We start from the raw sequence: 10,192 nt of genomic DNA, 5'->3' as shown, positions 1-10,192 counted from the left end.
TTTGCGGATTCTTTCTAGTGGAATGTCTGCAACTACTGGATGGATTGCCATAAAATGTTGTATAGATATCATAGACTAAATAATGGACGGAGATTCCAGGTCTGCATAATATTTAATTTCCAGCAGGCGACTCCACTGGTTGAAAAACCTAGCTGGCTTGTGTAGAAGTCTATTAGGAAAATTGTATCCACAAAGTTCCACTTCCGGGATTGCTCTCGTTCTGCCGGAAATACCGCTGATGTCTCTTTGAGGCATTTTGCAGCGGCACCGTGGCTCCGCTTGGCGCTTAGCACCGCCCAAGATGATTGCCATTGGTTTAAAGAAATGCCAATAAACCAAAGCACATTTTATCCCATCCCAGAATGTTGTGTGGACTAGCCAGACCTTCCTCCGGAGCTGTGGAGGAAGGCCTGGCAATGCGAGTGTGGCCAGGGCGGTGGCTCTACAGGAGTAACCGCCACCAGAATCTAACTATCTGACAACACCACCTGAGGACTTTCAACCCAAGATATGCTTTACTTTTACTTTAACTAACACCCTGTTAAACAAAGGCTACACAGGTTCGTCGACTGAAGCAAGACAGAAGTGGTTCCAAAAAGAAATATTTATTGAAAATGAAATAATTGAAGACTGGAAGTGCCTGAAAAGAGTGGTTAGAAATGTAGGTGAATCAAATTAGGATAATCCAAATTTAGGTAGAAGATATAGAAATAGTTTACCATGTTGACAATTTAAAAAAGTAAATTTTTTTAAACAAATACTCTCCTAGATACTTAATTACCAAATGAAAAGGGGAAGTGGGCAGCTGTGGATAGGCAATCTAACTCAGGGTGTGTTCCAGGGGTGCATCAACTTACCCACCACATGTGCTCACTATAGTCGATAAAGTCACTGCAAACCGGTTCACTGCAAATCCTGTCACCGGAAATCATGTCCCAGTGTCATTATCACTGGGCAGAGCTGTATAGTAACGAAGTAGAGCTACTTCACTACTCTACTTAAGTACTAAAAGGCTGTATCTGTACTCTACTGGAGTATTATTTTTTTTTCTCCTACTTCCACTTGAGTACATATTTTCGATGAGTTTAATACTTTTACTCCGATAGATGTTTTTATGTGTGGCATCGTTACTCGTTACTGTTGTGAATTCCTCATGCTACGGAGACTGTGTAGGTTAGTGTGTGTAGTGTGTACGCTAATTACGTAATTTACGTAAGAAATCCCGGAGATCGCGTCATGTTTCTTTTCATTACGGTTGCCCCGTTCAGAAGTCAGAGACGATGTAAGTTTGTACTCTATTGAGCTATTGTTGCAGCAGATTAAGCTATTCCTGAGTCGTTTCAGTCTGCAATGAGTACTGAATGTTAACTGTTTGACCCTGTGATGTGAAGCTGCTAGTTTTATCCATTTTAACATTTATTTTTCTTATATACTGTCTATGGTTTTATCTGTACTTTGTTAGCTTGCTAACTTTCCTGTTCATCACACGTTACTAGCTAGCGTGTGATAAGTTTTTTGGGGGGCTTTAATCGTTACTGTGCTGGAGAGGATGTTTATTTTACTTGCACAATGTGATAATTGTACATTTTATTTCAGTATTTGTTAATATTTGTTATTTTTAATATAATTAATATTTGTTAATTCCATTGGCTACAGCCTTGGCTAAACAGATGACATAAACAATATGATATTCAAACTTTTGACTGCTTTCTTGAATAAACACAATTCTTAAATAACACAATACTTGTACTTTTACTTTCAGTACTTGAGTAGTAAATTTTAAAATAAACTACTTGCAATACTTAAGTACAACATTTTTTGAATACTTTAGTACTTCTACTTAAGTGTTGTGCTTAAAGAGCAGTTCTACTTCTACTCAAATCACTTTTTTGATAGAGCACTTAAGTACTCAAGTATGGGTCTCTAGTACTTTATACACCTCTGTCCCTGGGAAACTGCAAGGACCCACACCTGAGTACCTAGCATCCACCACAAGCTGGCTACTAGCTCCACTGAAAAGGAAACCAAAGATATACAAACAACAGTTGGTCATATCTAAAATACAAGCAGACCAAACAGGGAGAGTGCCACCTGGTGGGACTTTAACAGAGTCGTAGTAAATGAATTAAAATACTAAGAAACTAAACCCAAGGCAAAACAGCAGTGGACAACCTACAAGTCAGAAAACATTTCCATGTTAAAAACAGGTTTAAGAACACCTGTAGTACCTGTAGCTTGTATTTAATACCTGTCTTATTCTATTTTAGCTTGTTTTTAATTTTCTATTCTCTGGGCTCATTGATTATTGAATTGTAGCTATTTAAATGTCCTTTTATAATGTGTTTCTTTTGCTCGATATTTTTTATGCTTTATGTAAATGTTTAGGGTGGTAAGTCTTTTCAGGAACAAACTAATAGCGGACAAACCAAAATTGTTAATACATTTCTAAGTCATCTTTGTTCAAAAGGCTATTTACCAGCATTAAATAAGTTTATATATATATATTTTTTTACAAGCACATTTTATCTATTCCAGGTTATTTACATTTTTTAAATATGCACTGAGTAAACATTTAGTTAAAGTTATTCATAAAAAAAACCCTGCCTTATCAGAACACAGAGGAGCAACACTCAGATTGCAAAGATTTATCAAACTTATGATGTACACCTGCAAGAAATCTGGTGAAATACAGAAATGTCTGCATTTTCCTATTCACACAAATAAATGAAGCAACCACTAATGGATGACCCTTCTACATATATGCCTAAATAACTTTCCTCATTTACCACTTGACAGTCACTAAAAATAAACTGATGATGTTCAAACTTTAAAAGAAATACAGTTATAACTTTGTGCCACTTGAGGCCGCCAAGTGTAAAGTAATCTAGAATATTTGATATCATGCCAACGTCATGAAATGCTGCCAGGAAAGAGTTACTAGAACAAGATGTTTCACAACAGTAGAAGTTAGCCCACTGGAAAATTGCAGAATACACTTCGACTACAGTTTTTTCTGTAACATTTTACTACGAATGCGGTCCATTTATACTTCCATTAAAGTAAGAACTTTGGAAGAAAACTAATTAGGGACCGTTCGGTATTTATGGAATGGACCACCGGAGGAAAATAGGGGAGGGTCAGGTCTTTTTATTTTATGCTGAGGGGAGGGTCATCCAAAATTTTTTAGTCTGGGTGGGGGGGTCACCCAACTTTTTTATTCATGAAAAGAGCAAAATTTCAAAGTGGCTTGTTTGGTGCATATTTATCCATGTAGCTCTCAGTCTCGGCCCCCTAGCAGATGGTTCTGACCGCATACGCGGAGTTTGCTGGGGGGGGGGGGCAGGAGGAGCAATGCCCCCTGGTGGCTCAAACAGGTAATTGCATTGTTTAAAAAATGAGTGGAATAATTACATCTGGCATGACCAGATATTTTATAAATATCTTAAATAACACAAAACAACTAAATGGTGATAGGTAATACATCAGATTTCATATACTGCTTTAGTAAAAAAATATTACCTGGCTGACGATGGGAGCAGCAGGACGCAAAAAAACGAAAGTTACTGTTGCACTAGTCTGGACATCTTGCCGTGCCAACCTTGCAATAAAGGTTTCCTAAATGCCATGTATATACATGTGATGTCAGTTTACTAATTGATTGCGGGTTTTGTGTAGATTTGGACTTTTATACGTTTATTCCACTTTGTTTAAACGGCGAAGTGGAGAGGCCTCGTTCACCTGTTTGGAGCTGGCTGGTGAATGTGACGCTCGTATAGGCCTTGCTGGATACACCATATTATTTACCTTTTGTGGATCTACTTATCTCTGTGGATTATTCTTTTTTCCGTGTCGTTGGATTACGGCAAAATACGGATATTTTTTCTCAACGTGTCTTAACGTTTTATGGTGAGTTTGGAGAGGCATCTCAACAGACTGTAGGTCCAACACTGATTGTTCACTGTTACATTTTAGTTGAGTTTAAGCGTCTGTCTATTGCGTTCCAAAACAGCCATGCCGCGATTGGATTTCATAAGGGTGAATTGTTAAATTGTTACAATGTAATTTAAAATCTGCTTTAAAAATAAACATATATGTTTTGGAATATAATGTTCAGCTTCGGCAGCTTTACCTATGTGCTAAAATATACAATGACGAAGCCTAGTGACAAGTCCATAGCAACCAGTGTTGAATTGTTATTTCCCAGTGTCCTTTGCTGAATGGTCTCAATGTTTTATTGTTTTATTTCATATGAATACTAGTTTACTAGAGGAGGAACTTAGTATCTGAAGTAATGCAGTAATGCATGAAGTGTGCATTTAGTTTCCATGCTTATTGTGTTTCCACAACAATATTAGTGAGTAAATCTACTGAAATGGCCACCACACCATAACAGAGGAGTGGGATGTGTAAGATGAGAAAGCAGAGGTTAACGCGTGTATGTCATGGCTGTAAAAATCAAATAGTATCTGTACTTCTTTGCTAAGTACAAACTTGCATGTAAGGGGAGGGTCATTCCTCTTTTTCAAATAATTTTGGAGGGTCATAGGAAAATTATTACTGATGAGGGGAGGGTCACGTCTTTTTAGGTTAGAGGCCACAAAACTCCTCCGGTGGCCCCTTAATTAAATAACGAACAGTCCCTTAGGTCAATTTAAAATGAATGAGACAAGAGTGCTGGCTGACTGACTGATAGTATTCATGGCTAATTTTAGAAATGTATTTCTTTTGTTTTGGCTGAGACATGCGTTGACTTTCCTCCCGCAGGACATGGTGTATTCTGATTGGCAACATCAACTTCACTATGTAGGTGAATGCATCTTGGAACTTGTTTTTGGCACACACCACTCACAACCATCATCATACTGGCGAATAACCTCCTCACTATGCCATTGGATTAGATTACAGATGCAATGTTTTTACTAAAGCTACTTCCAGGGCTGTGATCAGACCAACCTGTGCCAGGCTGGGCACTTTAAGACCCTTTTCTCCCAGACTAAGATCAGTATATTTCTTGTCTCTCATAAATGTGTAACGTGCATCCTCAGGGTAAGTTGAAGTCAAGATGTTACACTGATAGATTATACATAGAGGATCAAGAGTACATTTCCAGGATAATTGCCTGACATTGGTTCTCTGTGTGATACCATTCTCACACTCCGTTCGCTTTGGGAAACAACAACAAACTTGAAAATGGCAAGTTTTAAGGAAAATTTGGATGTTGCAACAAGGCAGGCCTGCTTGGTTCTTTCAGTGAATGATTGTAAAGATTTACAAAGAATATGTTAACGGCATTTCCTCTCTCACTGGGACGTTTTGGGACCGATTGGTGGGGATGGCTATGAATAAAATACACACGGAGATACACTGGTAAGAGCCAATGAGGTTTAACCATGTATCCAGCTAATTTAAATAGCTTACGTTACTGTATTGTGTCAACAGTTAACTTCATTTAATATTGTATGTGGCGTTTTCTTTTGCGGGGTGCAAATGTTCCACCAAAACAAGTTCCTTCCCAAGACTATTTAGCAGAGCCACCGTCGCTGCGTCCAGAGCTTATAGCGCCGCCCAAGACGATTGTGATTGGTTAAAAGAAATGTAAACAACCTAAAGCGTTTTTTTTCTCCTATCCCAGAATGTACATGTGATATAGCCAGACCTTACAGCGCTGTGGAGATAGTTCTTTTCTGGGCAACTATCACGTTTTTTCCCAAATAAGGTACAGATTTTGAAGCATTACATCATCTGAAATGGCTTGAAAAATAGTGCACGTAAATGGGGCATTCCCGCAGGACCCCCCCCAGGTTTGGGCTGAGCCCCGAATGTTTACAATGTCTGGCTCTGCCCCTGCTCCAACCTCCTACTTTACCCCAGTGGAAATATGAATATAAATAAAAGTGTATGAGGTATATAAAGATGTATTTACAGAGCAATTCTGGGGATTATGAGGAAGAGGGGCCATCCTCTTCCACAGCCCAACTTGGCTTTGTAAGATGTTCAGCATTGGCCCATGACTTTCCTATAGCTCCCTTTGAAACAACTGTACAACGTGTACTTAGAGAAAAAGATTAAAAAAGCCGATCTAAAAATGGACCACATAAGGTTGCAGATGAAATACTGCACAGAAAATGTAATTTTTCAGATTTCTACGGTTACATTAAATGTCAGTGTTGTTGAGAAGTTGCAAAAGCAATTTCATGACAAACAGGATTGATCTGCATGCAAAATAAGAACAAAACATACTTAAACATGTATTAAAAAAACTTTATTTTCCAATTCATGGTGGCAATTTCTTTTCACTTTGTCCTATTTGGTTTTTTGAGTACAAACATAAAATCATATTTTTTATTATAGTGACGTACAAATCTGTGTAGACATTAAAATTGTAACAATGTTAATATTTGAAAATAAATTTACGTTAACATGCTCCAAAGTTCCACACTTCAACTACATTAAACACAAAAATAAAACAAAAACAACAGCAGTAATTAAATTAGGACTTTGACATAAATAAACTTAGATAAAATAAAGTTAAATTAAATGAAAAAAATACCATTTTAAAAAACATATAAGGTGCTGTTCTCAGGAAGGGCATATATCCAGTATGAACCCATATGTGTGTAAAAATACAATTCTATATTATAAGATATATTATTGCATAGGCATGGACATTTTAACTGTTTCCTTCATTCTCATTCAGAGTGGCTACATAAGCAGCTTGGCCAGTAAACTGCTCTAGAAGTTAGTGCAGCGCAGGAAGTAGTTGTTCCTCAGCACACGGAACAACCTCCCGGTCCTCAGGCTGTACTCAAACATGTACGGACCGCTGTAGATGTAAGTAAAACCTGCAGAACAGAGACTCAATGTTAGTTCAATTGCCAAAAAAATCTAATTTTGTTTGTTTTGACTTGGAATTCTCAGGTCAGCTTTAAATGTTACTCACCTCTGTACTGGAGAGCTGCAGTCACCTTGCTGGTCAGGCCGGAGAATGTCTGATCCACTCGCTTGGGGAATCCCTGGTCCATGGTCTTCTTGGCCTCATCATAACTGAGATTACACAGACAATAATTAGACTGATTCAAAATTTGTAAACCATCTTGTAAAATATCACACCTACGTCACGCCACCTGAATTCATTTCATATCATTTTATCATTTGAACGCACCTGTAGTAAGAGCTGCCTACAAAGAACAGAGTCTTGGCAGATTCCACGTCATAGAGGGCCGCATCGATTTTCTTCAGTCTTTTGGGCAGACCAAAACTGGAAATTGGTTTAGGATAGCCTCTCACAAGATCATTGTCACTGAAAGCCCACACTCTCCGATCTGTATCAAGATCAGAAGATAATACTTTTTAATATATGCATGTACATAAGATACATAAGGCAGTCTCGACAATATTGTCAGATTAGGAACCACAGGTAGATAAGGAGAACACATACCTTTAAAGAGAAGGACTCTGCCTGACTGTTGGCTTTCATAAGCAGCGTCGATGTTGGTGGGGGCTTCGGGCCAGAAGTTTGTGATGAGAGTTTGCTGAGGTGTATTGCTCTGAGGGTAGCTCCGCCAGAAGATGCTGAGAACACACAAGAACATAAAGTAGTTTATAATTCATATTGTGTGCAGAGAAAACACTCTTAATGGACTTCAGCATTCAGATTTTTTTTTCTACTGTATGTCTGCATTACTTGTCCTTGAAGAAGAGCATCTCTCCTCGCAGGGTGGCGACAGCATCCAGGACCAGGGTTGAATCACAGGCATCAGGGGTGGTGGGGGGCTCAGGTTTATCAGGGTTTGGACCTGGAGGTTATAAAAATCAGAATCTCATTACAACTATGACATAAAACCAAGTGGTATCAAGTGTGTACAACAGGCTGCTCTTTTGAACCATTCGTGAATACAGCTACAAAAAGTAATGCACTGTAATTTGTATGTATTGCACGTATTGTATTGTATTGTACTGTATGCACCATGTTGAATGCTGCTGAATAAGACCGCTCTGGTGAGACTTTCACCCATGATACGTGTGTTTGTGTCCCTGGAGGGGACAGGTGTTTAAACCAAAACCACAATCATTTTTTCTAATCTTAACTAATTGTTCTGGTGCCGGAACTTAACTGACGTTAATCGTTTGTCGGCTAAATTCAACTGCAACAGCCCCTAAAAGGACCGTCTCCTCACTGTGCCCTGTACCCGGCTTACAGTAACCTTTATGCAGATAAGCTTAACTGACTGCTAAACTTAATCGTCATGTGACCAGCCAGCGGTCGTAATTTCATAGGATATCAAACAAATTGGTGTACATACATTTTCGGATACGATACAAACCGGTTAACGAGAATGCGTTGCAAACAGGCATGGATGATCCAGGCCGTTAGTACTAACCATAGAGAGACTGGATCCCGTTGACATCATCCCGGGGAAGAACAAAGGTGTCTGGATTATTGTATGAGTACACAGGGTACATGAGAGCACCAGGATCAACAGAGTGAGACAAGCCCAGGGAGTGGCCAAACTCATGGGCAGCCACCAGGAAGAGGACGTAGCCTACAGCAGGAAACACAGAAGTACAGGTTAGTTACAGCTCCTCTCCATTATTATAGCATGTCGAAACATACACTGACAGTAGCAGTTAGTGAGTAAAAGAGAACAAACTGACCGGTATTTGAGCGGAAAGTGAAGGACTCATCATCATCAAAATGAGCGTCTCCTCCAATGTTAGGGCCTGGGGCGAAGGCATGGGCAAGAGTGCCATCAGGGCCATCAAAGGGGTAAAAATCACCATGTGCTGTTGACAAGAAATCATACTCATGTCAGGTTTCCCAAACCAAATAGAGCTGCAAGCCATGAATTAGTGTAAAAAAACTGCAAATCAGAACATGGTTTTTAAAATGCATCTCAGCGCTATTATTGATCAGCTGCCCAATGTGATATAAGACACAGCAAACGCATGTAGTTACAGCAAAGACGCTTTATTGGAATTCACAACCAATACCCTGAGCACAGAGAGAGTATATAACTGGGAAAGACACAAGAAAAGTTATTGTGCTCTCACCTTGGCGGCTAAAAGAGATCATGATGTCAGCGGTGCCACTGTAGATTCTTGTGAATCTCAGAGGAGTGACTTTGGCCCAAACCTGCAGCGCTTTCTCTATGGAGTCGTCTACCTCTGACACAGACATGTCAGGTGTGTAGTTCTCTATCCTATAGGACAGAAAAGGGTTAGTTATATTTATATAATTAACAACATGCACTGCCTACATTAAGTTTCTCTCACACATTTCTCTTCAGATCAGTCACCTGTAGGTAAGGCTGTTTTTCTCCCACTTAAGGTTTTTTCCAAACGTGGAGAAACTGGCAATGTTGGTGTCTGGGACGCCACAGCGGGGCTTCTTCATCATCGTCATGGTGTCAGCATCCAGCGTCCCGGTGATGTGGAGGCCAAAGAATCTCTGCATCTCACTCAGCTTCCTGCTCACCTCGCTGATCTCCCGTCTGCGTCTAGTTTGACCTTTCTCCTCTGTTAGGTTGAAGAATCTTTTCAGGTAGCTCTGGAAAAGAAGATGAGAATACTTATTGGTCAGTAATCATCTTCAGAACATGTTGAAAAACAATAGTTCCCCCCAGTGCACATCTTGAACACATCCTAAATGCAAAACAGTAAGAGCACATTCAAGACGGAGTAAACAAACATACCTCTGCATCATGTTCATCTTGCTCAGTGACTTGTGATACAGGCACGCAGTAAACTGCCACCGCCAGGCTCAGGATGATGCACAGACTGCAAGACCTCATGCTTCCTCCTTGAATGCCACTTGTGTTTCTGTGCTGGAAGTCAGCTGTTATATAGGCTGAGGAGTGGGCATATTGGGGAGTGGGTGTGTTGAGTAACTACCTTCCAGAGTCAGTGACTCAAGAAGTTTTCCATATAAAGATGACAGAAGATTGCTCTGATTTCTCAGCCACCCCCCCTAAAAAAATCCCCAAGACTTTATTTATGATTTCTCAGCCACATCCCTAAAATAATCGTGAGAAAACACATACAAGCTGCATCATGTCATGAACAAGTCCTTCTGACATGTGATGGAGTATTTGTAGATGCCACAGATCGCTCATCATGATGTCTGATATTACTCAACAACCACTTCCCAACAGCTATACCGCTGCAGCAATAAGGTTAACAGCTGTGGGTCAAT

At 39.7% G+C, this 10,192-nt stretch overlaps 1 protein-coding gene across 1 annotated transcript; it reads right to left on the bottom strand.

The window, feature by feature from the left end:
- Positions 1-6,682: 6,682 nt before the first annotated feature.
- LOC116058154 (collagenase 3-like) lies at positions 6,683-9,823 on the bottom strand. The gene is made up of 10 exons (XM_031310853.2): positions 9,693-9,823; positions 9,297-9,547; positions 9,052-9,200; positions 8,656-8,784; positions 8,382-8,543; positions 7,685-7,796; positions 7,439-7,572; positions 7,163-7,322; positions 6,941-7,044; positions 6,683-6,842 (listed from the first exon to the last, which is right to left on the bottom strand). The coding sequence occupies exons 1-10, from the start codon at positions 9,789-9,791 to the stop codon at positions 6,733-6,735; spliced, it is 1,410 nt and encodes a 469-aa protein (XP_031166713.1). The 5' UTR covers positions 9,792-9,823; the 3' UTR covers positions 6,683-6,732.
- Positions 9,824-10,192: the final 369 nt, after the last annotated feature.

The sequence above is a fragment of the Sander lucioperca genome, chromosome 13 (genome assembly GCF_008315115.2).
Source record: "Sander lucioperca isolate FBNREF2018 chromosome 13, SLUC_FBN_1.2, whole genome shotgun sequence".
Taxonomy (NCBI): domain Eukaryota; kingdom Metazoa; phylum Chordata; class Actinopteri; order Perciformes; family Percidae; genus Sander; species Sander lucioperca.
This window is presented reverse-complemented; position numbering and strand designations above follow the sequence as displayed.

Bases quoted from the DNA above. Each gene is read 5' to 3' on its own strand.
- LOC116058154 (XM_031310853.2), bottom strand. From the start codon at position 9,791: ATGAGGTCTTGCAGTCTGTGCATCATCCTGAGCCTGGCGGTGGCAGTT. The intron at 8,785-9,051 runs GTGAGAGCACAA...TCTTGTCAACAG, and splicing joins GATCTCTTTTAGCCGCCAAG to CACATGGTGATTTTTACCCC. The intron at 7,573-7,684 runs GTAATGCAGACA...GTGTGTTCTCAG, and splicing joins ATGCTCTTCTTCAAGGACAA to CATCTTCTGGCGGAGCTACC.